The 14,984-nt window shown below is 37.7% G+C and overlaps 1 protein-coding gene across 1 annotated transcript in view; it reads left to right on the top strand.

Annotated features, from left to right (window-relative positions):
• The window catches only part of CSMD1 (CUB and Sushi multiple domains 1), a 1,681,733-nt gene that overhangs the window by 1,084,516 nt on the left and 582,233 nt on the right, over positions 1-14,984 (top strand). Inside the window, exon 11 of the mRNA XM_088021297.1 lies at positions 1,389-1,476. Within this exon, the coding sequence (XP_087877423.1) occupies positions 1,389-1,476 (88 nt within the window). The remainder of the gene's footprint in view (positions 1-1,388; positions 1,477-14,984) is intronic.

Here is a 14,984-nt window from a genome sequence, read left to right as displayed (position 1 = left end):
ACTTATTTAATATATTCTAGAAAGATTTGTAGTAAATGTGGGGTTATGTCCATATCCCAATTTCATCTTAACTTAGCAAGACAAACTGAATCTTGGTATAATTATCATCACTCTTTCATGTATAATTTAATAAAATGCTTAAGGATTTCAATATCTACCCATATATATTTTTCTCTTATGGAATCATTTACAATATATGTGGGGAAATATATATATATCTGTATATATATACAATAGTATTATTTATATATTATGTGTATTATAGATATATCAATATATCTATTAACTGCAAATACATATGCAGATAATAAAGTCATCTATTCAAATGGGCTTAAGCTGTAGGAAACATGAATTATCCAACAGAATGTTGAGATAGGGTCATTTCCTGAATTTATAAATTTTCTGCCTCGACTTGACATAAAGTATCCTGATTCTTGCTATGTATCTTCTATCCTATCCATACTATTGCTCCCATCCTTGGACCATAGCAAAATGGTACCAAAACTTCCACATTCCAAATCCAGACACAGTAAGTATCAAGTAAAAAAAAAAAAAAAAAAAAAAAACAGAGAGAGATGGTTTCTATTGTCTCACTGGAATATCTTCCCAGGGGCGTGGCTACAGACTTCTCCTCATATCTCACTGAATGGAATTGGGTCACAAGCCCACGGTTGAGTTAATTTCTGGAATGAAAGAAGGAATTGCCTTGATTGGGTTCGACAGCTTAAATAGGGTTAGTGGGTGTTTGAGTGGCAGTTATCCTATCCAGTGAGCAAGTGAGTACTTTTTAAAATCACTGTTGTACTGTGATTGTACATTATCCCAACAGAAGGAAATGCTCTTCATGGAACAGATTCAGGAAATAAAGCAGCATGTCTATAAAAGAACGGGGTACTTTTTGTTTTTTAGCTCAATGATAAACATGTTCAATGTTGAAAACATAAAAGATAGTTTTATCTAAGGTGTCTTTTGTATAGGTATTAACAGATAATTTGTTTCTTCACTTCATCCATGGATAGTGGATGAAGGTTTTCTTCTGTATAAACTTTGACATTTTCACCATTCTGCTCTTTTTTCCCATGATGCTATTAGTTGTAACCTGTCATAAAGTTGTCCATAATGAGCAAAGACATTTTTTAAAACTAAATTTTGACCACTTCAACAGAAGAAGGCTTCAAACTAAAGAATGTTGGGCTCCTTTCACTGGATAAGAAGTCTTTGTTTTTCAGACATAAAGATTTATTTTAATTTAGCTAAAGTGTCTTAATTCTAAGTAAACCACATTTTAAGTTATAATTCAAGAACCAAGACTGCCTAACATAAATTTGTTCTCTGATGATTTCCCCAAGAGCTACACATAATTACAAGAATGTTTCTCTCTGTTATAGTGAGTCAAGGAGGTGTCGCGTTGGTTTCGGACATGTGCCCAGATCCTGGGATTCCAGAAAATGGTAGAAGAGCAGGTTCCGACTTCAGGTAGGAGATATATGGGTTATTTGAAAAGCATGTTATTTTCACACACACACGCACGCACACGCACACACACGTATATATAATTTCTATTTGTCATCCTTAACTATTATGTCCTTTTGAATTAAAGATACAACTTCTCAATTATTATGATGCTATATTATCTGTAAAACTCTAAAACATACTGTGTTGAAAACTTCCACATGCTATAGAGTGGATGCTTTTCACTATATGAATCAGTACTAAAAATTTAACCCTAAATGTATATGATCAAAATTTGTCTCCGGGATTTTTCTTCTGTTTTTAATTAATTACCTTTCCCATATTCTAATACAGTTTGGTTGAAGTTTAAAAAAAAGATGGGGCAAAAATTTACCTATAACCTCAAAATTATTTCATTCAACTTTTAGAATAATGAATATAAGTGGCAGTCAATGCAATTTATTTCAGAAAATGTTATGATTTATTTTACTAGGATTGTGAGGGGCTAGAGACTGCTTTCCTATTGTGGCAGTATTAATGTAGTGGTGATTATAAAAATGCATTATAATTATATTATCATTTATATATATATAATGATTATAATATCATGTCTTTGGATTTTTTAATTCCTTTCCATTATTTCAAGAAACTTTTGCCAACTTACAAGGTAGATTCTCATACTGAGAGTAAGCTTCAAAATAAAGGATAAAGGGGAGTGAGGGAAATGTTTCCCTCCTTTAAAAATCTCACCATTTTTAAAAGGAAAACAATAAAGATAGGCACAGAGAGTTTTGGCTAGTAAAATGAGCTGAAACTGAAGATGTAGTTATAGGGGATCCTGGGTGGCTCAGTCGGTTAAGCGTCTGACTCATGGTCTCAGCTCAGGTCATGATCTCCAGGTCGTGAAATCAAGCCCCAAGATGGGCTCCAGGCTCAGCATGGAGTCTGCTTGAGATTCTCTCTCCCTCTCCCTCTGCACATCCTGCTCATTCTCTCTCTCTCTCTCTCAAATAAATAAATATTAAAAAGAGAAAGTAGTTATACCACCAAAGAAGAAGGAATATTACTCAGTGTAATGTTTTTAAATTTTATGTTATGTTAATCTCCATACATTACATCGTTAGTTTTTGATGTAGTGTTCCATGATTCATTGTTTGCATATAACACCCAGTGCTCCGCGCAGACTCTGCCCTCTTTAATACCCATCACCAGGCTAACCCATCCTCCCACCCCTCTCCCTTCTAAAACCCTCAGTTTTTTTCTCAGAGTCCATAGTCTCTCATGGTTCATCTCCCCCTCCGATTCCCCCCCTTCATTCCTCCCTTCCTGCTATCTTCTTTTTTTGTTTTTAACATAAAATGCATTATTTGTTTCAAAGGTACAGGTCTGTGATTCAACAGTCTTACACATTTCCCAGCACTCACTGTAGCACATACACTCCCCAATGTCTATCACCCAACCACCCGATCCCTCCCACCCCCCACCGCTCCAGCAACCCTCAGTTTGTGTCCTGAGATTAAGAATTCCTCATATCAGTGAGATCATATGATACTTGTCTTTCTGTGATTGATTTATTTCGCTCAGCATAATACCGTCCACTTCCAACAACGTTATTGCAAATGGCAAGATTTCATTCCTTTTGATGGTTGCATAATATTGCATTGTACATATATATATACCATCTCTTCTTTATCCATTCATCTGTTGATGGACACCTTGGCTCTTTCCATAGTTTGGCTACTGTGAACATTGCTGCTATAAACATTGGGGTGCATGTACCCCTTCAGATCCCTACATTTGTATCTTTGGGGTAAATATCCAGTAGTGCAATTGCTGGGTCGTATGGTAGCTCTATTTTCAACTGTTTGAGGAACCTCCATACTGTTTTCCAGGGTCTCCGCACCAGCTTGCATTCCCACCAACAGTGTAGGAGGGTTCCCCTTTCTCCGCATCCCCGCCAACATCTGTCATTTCCTGACTTGTTAATTTTAGCCATTCTGACTGGTGTGAGGTGGTATCTCAATGAGGGTTTGATTTGGATTTCCCTGATGCCGAGCGATGTTGAACACTTTTTCATGTGTCTGTTGGCCATTTGGATGTCTTCTTTGGACAAATGTCTATTCATGTCTTCTGCCCATTTCTTGATTGGATCATTTGTTCTTTGGGTGTTGAGTTTGATAAGTTCTTTATACATTTTGGATACTAGCCCTTTATGTGTTATGTCATTTGCAAATATCTTCTACCATTCTGTCAGTTTTCTTTGGTTTTGTTGACTGTGCAAAAGCACAGTCTTGATGAAGTCCCAGTAGTTCATTTTTGCCCATGCTTCCTTTGCCTTTGGCAAGGTTTCTAGGAAGAAGTTGCTGCGGCTGAGGTCAAAGAGGTTGCTGCCTGTGTTCTCCTTTAGGATTTTGAAGGACTCTTGTCTCATATTTAGGTCTTTCATCCATTTTGAGTCTATTTTTGTGTGTGGTGTAAGGAAATGGTCCAGTTTCATTCTTCTGCATGTGGCTGTCCAATTTTCCCAACACCTTTTGTTGAAAAGACTGTCTTTTTTCCATTAGACATTCTTTCCTTCTTTGTCGAAGATTAGTTGACCATAGAGTTGAGAGTCCATTTCTGGGCTCTCTATTCTGTTCCATTGATCTATGTGTCTGTTTTTGTGCCAGTACCATACTGTTTTGATGATGACAGCTTTGTAATAGAGGTGGAAGTCCAGAATTGTGATGCCACCAGCTTTGCTTCTCTTTTGCAATATTCCTCTGGCTATTTGGGTCTTTTCTGGTTCCAGACAAATTTTAGGATTATTTGTTCCATTTCTTTGAAAGAACTTGATGGTATTTTGATAGGGATTGTATTGAATGTGTAGATTGCTCTAGGTAGCATTGACATCTTCACAATATTTTTTCTTCCAATCCATGAGCATGGAACTTTTTTCCATTTCTTTGTGTCTTCCTCAATTTCTTTCATGAGTATTTTATAGTTTTCTGAGTACAGATTCTTTGCCTCTTTGATTAGATTTATTCCTAGTTATCTTATGGTTTTGGGTGCAATTGTAAATGGGATCGACTCCTTAATTTCTCTTTCTTCTGTCTTGTTGTTGGTGTAGAGGAATGCCACTGATTTCTGTGCATTGATTTTATATTCTGCCACTTCACTGAATTCTTGTATGAGTTCTAGCAGTTTTGGGGTGGAGACTTTTGGGTTTTCCACATACAGTATCATATCATCTGCAAAGAGTGAGAGTTTGAGTTTTTTGCCAATTTGGATGCCTTTGAATTCTTTTTGTTGTCTGATTGCTGTGGCTAGGACTTCTAATACTATGTTGAATAGCAATGGTTATAGTGGACATCCCTGCCACGTTCCTGACCTTAGGGGAAAGGCTCTCTGTTTTTCCCCATTGGGAATGATATTTGCTGTGGGTTTTTCATAGATGGCTTTTATGATCTTGAGGTATGTATTCTCTATCCCTATACTCTGAAGAGTTTTGATCAAGAAAGGATGCTGTACTTTGTCAAATGCTTTTTCTGCATCTATCGAGAGGATCATACGGTTCTTGTTCTTTCTTTTATTAATGTATTGTATCACGTTGATTGATTTGTGGATGTTAAACCAACCTTGCAGCCCAGGGATAAATCCCACTTGGTCGTGGTGAATAATCCTTTTAATGTACTGTTGGATCCTATTGGCTAGTATTTTGGTGAGAATTTTCGCATCCATGTTCATCAAGGATATTGGTCTGTAATTCTCCTTTTTGATGGGGTCTTTGTCTGGTTTTGGGATCAAGGTAATGGTGGCCTCATAAAACGAGTTTGGAAGTTTTCCTTCCATTTCTATATTTTGGAACAGTTTCAGGAGAATAGGTATTAATTCTCCTTTAAATGTTTGGTAGAATTCCCCTGGGAAGCCATCTGGCCCTGGCTTTTGTTAGCTCTTTTATTTCTCCAGAAAGGGTTTCCCTAATGTCTTCCATGTTTTTTTCAAGCCCAGCTAATATCCCTAAAATTGTCGTTCTGAACTGTAGTTCCAACATGTTAGTAATGTCTATATTGATTATGTCCCTGGCAGTCGGTATTGCCTCTTGTCCTTTTTTTTGAGGTGATTTTTTCCATCTTGCCATTTTGTCCAGAGGAGAATAGATGAATGAGAGAATAAAATGCTAAGAGGGTAACAATAACCCCAGAAAAAATATACACTAAACAAATCGGAAGAGACCTGAAACCGGGGAAAAGAAAGGGAAAGAAAGAAAAAATATAAAACAAACAAACAAATAAACAAACAAAAACAGAATATGAGCAAATATGATCAGGCTGGCGCATAGATCAGTGCCACACAGTAGATTTTGGGCATATTTTGGTCTGTTAGAAAGTGCCTCCCAAAATTTTAAAGAAATAAAAGCTTATATATGTACAAAAAAAAAAAAAGAAAGAAAGAAGAGGATTTAAAAAAAAAAAAGGAGAGAATGCGATCAGGCAGGAGACTAGAACCAAGCCATACACTAGAGATTTAGGGTATATTTTGATATGTTAGAAGAAACTGTATCCCAAAATTTAAAAAAGAGAACAACTTTTATATAGATACCAAAAATAAGGGTAACTACTATGAAGGGATGGAATGTGACTCTAAAAATGAAAAATATTTTTTTTTAAAAAAAGGTGTTGATAAGATGTTGGTTGAAAAAGGGAAAAAGAAAAATTCAAAATAAAAAAGAAAATTTAAAAAAATCAACTGTGAAAGACTAAAGAATCATGGGGGAAAAGCCATGAATTCTATGTACAGAATTCCCCTAGCGCTGGAGTTCTGCCATTCTCATTGATCCCTAAACTTGGTCTTGGCTGGGTGTTCTTGCTGATCTTCTGGGGGAGGGGCCTGTTGCCATGGTTCCCAAATGTCTTTGCTGGAGGTGGAATTGCCCCGCCCTTGCCGGGTCCAGGCTAAGTAATCTGCTCGGTTTGCTCTTGGGAGCTTTTGTTTCCTAGAAGTTTTCCATACAGCTTTGGAGGATGAGAGTGAAAATGGGGGCCTCTCCCCCCAAAAAAAGAAAAGAAAATTGCGGCCTCCCAATCTCTGCCCGGGAGGAGTCGAGAACTCAGGGCCCCGCTCCTCAGTGCACCCCCTGAAAAAGCAGTCAGTCACTCCCGGGTCCCCGGCACTGCGTGCTCACCCGGCCTGTGACCGAGTGTTTCTATCAGGTCCCCTACTCCTCTGCCATCTTGCTCCTCAGTGTGGGAATATTATTACTCAGTGTAATTATAGTAGCAACGGCCATTTTTTAAAATGTTATTTAATTTTAATTTTTTATTGATGTATAACTAACACACAGTGTTATATTAGTTTCAGGTGTACAATATAATGGTTCAACAATTTTATACATTTCTCAGTGCACATCAGGATGAGTGTACTCTTAATACCCTTTATCTATTTCACTCCTCATCACCGTTGCCCTTCTGGTAACCAGAAGTTCTCTGTATCTGGGAGTCTTTTTTTTTGTCTCTTCTTTTTTTCTTAAATTCCACATGTAAGTGAAAAAGACATGTAGCAATAGTAATTTTTAAAAGGCTCGAGAAAGAATAAAATTGTCCATAGGCTGGCTGTCATGAAGTTTGTATGATTATGTATATATAATAGTATATAATACTATATATAGTATTTTTTCCATGAAAATGTAACAAAATGCTTTTGATTTCCTAACAGTGTCTGTCCTGTTTGAAGTGGGTAGAAAGTTGTATTGTTTACAGGTTAAAGATACAAAGTTTGAGTATAGTTAAGGAGCTGGTGTTTTAGTTCAAGTTCCTTTGAAGCAGAGCCTGAGATGAGGATTTTTTTTCAAGTGTTGTTTTTTGTTTTTTTTTTTTTTTTAATGTGCACTTTGGAGAAGGAGAATGGAGGAAGCAGGGCAGGGACAGAGTGAAAAAATAAGCTAAGATGCAAGCTGGTTTTAACTGGTGATGAGCTTCAGTCTGAACCCATGGGGAATTTTAGAGCACAAATCGCACCAACCAGCTGGCTCCATCTTTTGTATCCACTCCATCTGCCTGTCCATCCATTGGCTTCCTTTATTTGTTTCAAGGAAGTTATCCAGAGCATGGCTTGGTTAGAGTAATCGTTAGCCTTCTTTAGTGGGTGTGGTGTGTCCCCATGGATATGCTGGTCTAATAAAGACATGTGCTGACTTCCACTATCATATAAAATAAGTCAGTTAAAGGCATTCAGGAATTTTATCATTTGAAGATGAAGCAAATAAATAAAATTTACACATTCTTTTTCTTTTTTCAAAATGTACACATTCTTGCTAGAATCCATTGAGTTTTTATCCTAGGTAATCTTTTTTTATCTCAAAAACAACTTCCTCCATTTTCCCTCCCCCATGAAAAAAATGTTCTCCATTGCCTCACTTCCAAAGAACCATACACATCTTTCCATTAGACTTTACAGCAACAAATCTTCATTATTGTTCACATTTCCATTTTCCCCATCTGACTCATGCTTCTGTGCAGGAATGGTGTCTTAGTCATGTCTGCCTCCTCAGTCACTAAAATAGTGCCTGCCACACAGGCACTCAACAGATATTATTATTCAAGTGCACTTTGTGTATGAGGGAGATTGCCCATCAGTGCTTTGTCGTCCCTGAAAATCTTCACAGGAATCTGGAAACTTCTTTGGTCTATTTGGGAGACCTATGTTTTTAAACATAGTGAATTAAATGCTATCTGACAATGCCACATTGTTCAAATTGCATCCTATAATAAGGAGAGTTAGAGAAACTTCTTAATCTCCAAAAGTTCACAAGGAATTCAGAAACATTCAAGGCCAGTATCCATTTAGCATAAGGGTAATAATGAAACATTTTATGAGCATCTTAGGTGAATGTGCTGGTCTTTTCTACAGCTCATTCTTACAACAGCCTTAATTCTGAAGAAGAGCTTTAACTTTGGGATAAACATTAGCTTCTAAAGTTGTGTTGATGTGTCTTGTGGAAAGCCAAGGAAGAAATTGAGTACCTTAACTCAGTTGAGACTTCCAGGCTTTCAAATTTCTTATTTTCCTGGAGAATCTCTATATTGTTTACATGTCTCCAAGTTCATGGCAATCAAATAATATAAGGGAGAATGATTTGAAAGATTAAACTTCCTGTAAGATTAAATACAGGGGCAGTGGCTCAGTCAGTTAAGCATCTGCCTTCAGATCAGGTCATGATCCTGGGATCCTGGGATGGAGTCCAGCATTGGGGTCCTTGCTCAGCAGGGAGTCTGTTTCCCCTGCTCTGTCTGATCTTGGTCCTCCCCCTGCTCATGCTCTTGTTCACTCACTCTCTCTCTCTTACGCAAATGAATAAATAAAAAAATCTTTAAAAAAAGACTAAATACAAATGTAAATATTTTTGCCGTCTATGTGTATATATGTGTGTGCATACATATGTGTGTATATACAAAACTGTGACAAGGAAGTTCTAGTAATTTTTTTGTACACCTCAGAGGACTACCTCTCTAGATGATCCTGATAACTACAAATAAAGACTCTTTAAAAAAGATTTTACTTCTTTATTTGTCAGATTGAGAGAGAGCAGGGGGAGGGGAAGAGAGAGAAGCAGCCTCCCCACTGAGCAAAGAGCCTGATGGGGGACTTGATCCCAGGACCTTGGGATCAGACCTGAGCTGAAGGCAGATGCTTAACTGACTGAATCACCCACATCCCAAAAAAAGATGGTTTGATGTTTTTCTTTCCAATGTGAATGTATTTTATTTCATTCCCTTGCCTGAAGGAACTGGCTAAGACCTATATTATGAGGTTGAATACAAGTGGGAGACATGAGACATTCCCTGCTTTATTCTTTTTTTTTTTTTAAGTTTTATTCATTATTAGTAATCTCTCTTTCCAATGTAGGGCTCAAACTCATGACCTTGAGATCAAGAGTTGAATGCTCTTCTAAATGAGCCAGACAGGTGCCCTTATTCTTGCTTCATTCTTAATCTTTGGTGGAAAGCATTCTGGTTTTCATCATTAAGTGATATTAGCTGTAGCTTTTCATAGATTATTTTTATCAAGTTGAGAAAATGCCCTTCTATTTTTAGTTTGTTGTAAGTTCTTATCAGAAATTGTTACAGAGTTTGTCAAAAGCTTTCTCTAGATCTATTGAGATGATCTGTTTGTTCAGTTATTAATATGACTAATTACATTAATTGATTTTCTTGCATTCTGGGATAAATTAATTGGTCATGATGTATCATCCTTTTTATATATTGTTGGCCTCAATTTTTTTTTTTTTTTTTAGATTTTTGCTTGTTTTCTTATAAGAGATACTGGCCTATAGTATATTCTTATTATGACTTGGTCTGGTTTTGCTATTAGAGTAAATCTTGTCTAATAAAATTAATTAGGGAATATTCTATCCTCTATAATATCCTGGAAGAGTTTGTGTAGAATTGATATTTCTTTCTTGAATTTTTGAGAGATTTATCAGTGAAGCCATCTAGAATTAGAATTTTCTTTTTTCATTTTTTTAAAGATTTTATTTATTTATTTGTCAGAGAGAGAGAGAGCACAAACAGGGAGAGAGGCAGCAGGCAGAGGGAGAAGGAGGCTCCCTGCTGAGCAGGCAGCCTGATGCGGGACTCGATCCCAGGACCCTGGGATCATGACCTGAGCTGAAGGCAGGCACTTAACCAACTGAGCCCCCAGGCATCCCTGGAATTAGAATTTTCTTATAAAAAGTTTTTACATTGCAAGTTTTTTCTACTTACAAGCCAATTCAGGTTCTCTCTCTATTTGAGTATGTAGCTTTGATAGTTGGCAAATTTCAAGGAACTTTCAATTTTTTTAAAGATTTTTTTATTTATTTGAGAGAGAGAGAATGAGAGATAGAGAGCACGAGAGGGAAGAGGGTCAGAGGGAGAAGCAGACTCCCCGCCAAGCAGGGAGCCTGATGTGGGACTCGATCCCGAGACTCCAGGATCATGAACTGAGCCGAAGGCAGTCGCTTAACCAACTGAACCACCCAGGCGTCCCAAGGAACTTTCAATTTTTATCCACAAAAATTGTCAAATTTATTGTCAAAATGTTATTCATAATTTTCCTTATTGTCTTCTAAATTAATAGTGATGGCACAATTCTAATATTTGAGGTTGGTGATTTGAATTTTCTATTTTACCTGATACATATGACTAGTGATAGGTCAATGTTATTAATATTCTCAAAAAAACTACATTTGGCATCACCGATTTTCCTGTATCGGTTTTATTTGTTTTATACTCTATTGATTTCTTCTCTGGTCTTTTATTATTTTCTTTCTTCTGATTACAATAGGGTTTACTTGCTCTTCTTTTTCTGGTTTCTTAAGATTGAAGCTGTGATTTAAGACTCCTTTTCTTTCTTTTTCTTATTTTTTATTGTTATGTTAATCACCATACATTACATCATTAGTTTTTGATGTAGGGTTCCATGATTAATTGTTTGTGCATAACACCCAGTGCTCCATGCAGTACGTTCCCTCTTTAATACCCATCACCAGGCTAACCCATCCCCCTCTCCCCTCGCCTCTAGAACCCTCAGTTTGTTTTTCAGGGTCCATCATCTCTCATGGTTTGTCTCCCCCTCCGACTTACTCCCCTTCATTCTTCCCCTCCTGCTATCTTCTTCTTTTTCTTTTTTCTTAACATATGTTGCATCATTTGTTTCAGAAGTACAGATCTGTGATTCAACAGTCTTACACAATTCACAGCGCTCACCATAGCACATACCTTCCCCAGTGTCCATCACCCAGCCACCCCATCCCTCCCACCCCCCACCACTCCAGCAAAATTCAGTTGATTTCCTGAGATTAAGAATTCCTCATATCAGTGAGGTCATATGATACATGTCTTTCTCTGATTGACTTCTTTCACTCAGCATAACACCCTCCAGTTCCATCCACATGATTGCAAATGGCAAGATCTCATTCCTTTTGATGGCTGCATAATATTCCATTGTGTATATATACCACTTCTTCTTTATCCATTCATCTGTCGATGGACATCTTGGCTCTTTCCACAGTTTGGCTATTGTGGACATTGCTGCTATAAACATTGGGGTGCACGTACCCCTTCGGATCCCTACATTTGTATCTTTGGGGTAAATACCCAGTAGTGCAATTGCTGGATCGTATGGTAGCTCTAATTTCAACTGTTTGAGGAACCTCCCTACTGTTTTCCAGAGGGGTTGCACCAGCTTGCATTCCCACCAACAGTGCAGGAGGGTTCCCCTTTCTCCACATCCCCGCCAACATCTGCCCTTTCCTGACTTGTTAATTTTAGCCATTCTGACGGGTGTGAGGTGGTATCTCATTAAGGTTTTGATTTGGATTTCCCTGATGCCGAGTGATGCTGAGCACTTTCTCATGTGTCTGTTGGCCATTTGAATGTCTTCTTTGGTAAAATGTCTGTTCATGTCTTCTGCCCATTTTTTGATTGGAATATTTGTTCTTTGGGTGTTGAATTTGATAAGTTCTTTATAGATTTTGGATACTAGCCCTTTATCTGATATCTCATTTGCAAATATTTTCTCCCATCCCGTCGGTTGTCTTTTGGTTTTGTGGACTGTTTCTTTTGCTGTGCAAAAGCTTTTTATCTTGATGAAATCCCAATAGTTCATTTTTGCCCTTGCTTCCCTTTGCCTTTGGTGATGTTTCTAGGAAGAATTTGCTGTGGCTGAGGTCGAAGAGGTTGCTACCTGTGTTCTCCTTTAGGATTTTGATGGACTCCTGTCTCACGTTTAGATCTTTCAACCATTTGGAGTCTATTTTTGTGTGTGGTGTAAGGAAATGGTCCAGTTTCATTCTTCTGCATGTGGTTGTCCAATTTTCCCAACACCATTTGTTAAAGAGACAGTCTTTTCACCATTGGACATTCTTTCCTGCTTTGCGGAAGATTAGTTGACCATAGAGTAGAGGGTCCATTTCTGGGCTCTCGATTCTGTTCCATTGATCATTGTGTCTGTTCTTGTGCCAGTTCCATACTGTCTTGATGATGACAATAATAATAGAGCTGGAAGTCCGGAATTGTGATGCCGCCAGCTTTGCTTTTCTTTTTCTTTCTTTTTTTTTTTTAAAGATTTATTTATTTATTTGAGAGAGTGAGAATGAGAAAGAGAGAGAGAGTGTACATGAGAGGGGGGAGGGTTAGCGGGAGGAACAGGCTCCTCGCCGAGAAGGGAGCCCGATGTGGGACTCGATCCTGGGACTCCAGGATCATGACCTGAGCTGAAGGCAGTCGCTTAACCAACTGAGCCACCCAGGCGCCCCGCTTTTCTTTTTCAATATTCTTCTGGCTATTCGGGGTCTCCTCTGGTTCCATACAAATTTTAGGATTATTTGTTCCATTTCTTTGAAAGAAGTGGATGGTATTTTGATGGGGATTGCATTGAATGTGTAGATTGCTCTAGGTAGCATTGACATCTTCACAATATTTGTTCTTCCAATCCATGAGCATGGAACGGTTTTCCATTTCTTTGTGTCTTCTTCAATTTCATGAGTCTTTTATAGTTTTCTGAGTACAGATCCTTTGCCTCTTTGGTTAAATTTATTCCTAGTTATCTTATGGTTTTGAGTGCAATTGTAAATGGGATCGACTCCTTGATTTGTCCTCTTCTGTCTTGTTGGTGTATAGGAATGCCACTGATTTCTGTGCATTGATTTTATATCCTGCTACTTTACTGAATTCCTGTGTGAGTTCTAGCAATTTTGGGGTGGAGTCTTTTGGATTTTCCACATACAGTATCATATCATCTGCAAAGAGTGAGAGTTTGACTTCCTCTTTGCCGATTTGGATGCCTTTGAATTCTTTTTGTTGTCTGATTGCTGTGGCTAGGACTTCTAATACTATGTTGAATAGCAGTGGTGAGAGTGGACATCCCTGCCACGTTCCTGACCTTAGGGGAAAGGCTCTCAGCTTTTCCCCATTGAGAATGATATTCGCTGTATGTTTTTCATAGATGGCTTTTGTGATATTGAGGTATGTACCCTCTATCCTTATACTCTGAAGAGTTTTGATCAAGAAAGGATGCTGTACTTTGTCAAATGCTTTTCCTGCATCTATTGAGAGGATCATATGATTCTTGTTCTTTCTTTTGTTAATGTATTGTATCACGTTGATTGATTTGTGGATGTTGAACCAACCTTGCAGCCCAGGGATAACTCCCACTTGGTCATGGAGAATAATCGTTTTAATGTACTGTTGGATCCTATTAGCTAGTATTTTGGTGAGAATTTTTGCATCCATGTTCATCAAGGATATTGGTCTGTAATTCTCCTTTTTGATGGGGTCTTTGTCTGGTTTGGGGATCAAGGTAATGGTGGCCTCATAAAATGAGTTTGGAAGTTTTCCTTCCATTTCTATTTTTTGGAACAGTTTTAGAAGAATAGGTATTATTTCCTCTTTAAATGTCTGATAGAATTCCCCTGGGAAGCCATCTAGCCCTGGGCTTTTGTTTGTTGGGAGATTATTGATGACTGCTTCAATTTCCTTCGTGGTTATAGGTCTGTTCAGGATTTCTATTTCTTCCTGGTTCAATTTTGGTAGTTGATACATCTCTAGGAATGCACCCATTTCTTCCAGGTTATCTAATTTGCTGGCATAGGGTTGCTCATAATATGTTCTTATAATTGTTTGTATTTCTTTGGTGTTGGTTGTGCTCTCTCCTCTTTCAGTCATGATTTTGTTGATTTGGGTCATTTCTCTTTTCTTTTTGATAAGTCTGGCCAGGGGTTTATCAATCTTGTTAATTCTTTCAAAGAACCAGCTCCTACTTTCGTTGATCCGTTCTACTGTTCTTTTGGTTTCTATTTCATTGATTTCTGCTCTGATTTTTATTATTTCTCTTCTCCTGCTGGGTTTAGGCTTTATTTGCTGTTCTTTCTCCAGCTCCTTTAGGTGTAGGGTTAGGTTGTGTATTTGAGACCTTTCTTGTTTCTTGAGAAAGGCTTGTATTGCTATATACTTTCCTCTTAGGACTGCCTTTGCTGTATCCCAAAGATTTTGAACCATTGTGTTTTCATTTTCATTGGTTTCCATGAATTTTTTTAATTCTTCTTTAATTTCCTGGTTGACCCATTCATTCTTTAGTAGGATGCTCTCTAGCCTCCATGTATTTGAGTTCTTTCCGACTTTCCTCTTGTGATTGAGTTCTAATTTCAAAGCATTGTGGTCTGAAAATATGCAGGGGATAATCCCAATCTTTTGGTACTGGTTGAGACCTGATTTGTGACCTAGGATGTGATCAATTTGGAGAATGTTCCATGGGCACTAGAGAAGAATGTGTATTCCGTTGCTTTGGGATGGAATGTTCTGAATATGACTGTGAAGTTCATTTGGTCCAGTGTGTCATTTAAAGTCTTTATTTCCTTGTTGATCTTTTGCTTAGATGATCTGTCCATTTCAGTCAAGGGGGTGTTAAAGTCCCCCACTACTATTGTATTGTTGTCAATGTGTTTCTTTGCTTTTGTTATTAATTGCCTTATATAATTGGCTGCTCCCATGTTAGGGGCATAGATATTTAGAATT

This window comes from Eumetopias jubatus, unplaced genomic scaffold (genome assembly GCF_037043125.1).
Source record: "Eumetopias jubatus isolate StellerSeaLion01/CBP00866 unplaced genomic scaffold, mEumJub1_p1.0 scaffold_2, whole genome shotgun sequence".
Lineage (NCBI taxonomy): Eukaryota > Metazoa > Chordata > Mammalia > Carnivora > Otariidae > Eumetopias > Eumetopias jubatus.
Note: the sequence above shows the minus strand (reverse complement) of the source record. Positions and strands in the feature narration are given on the sequence as shown.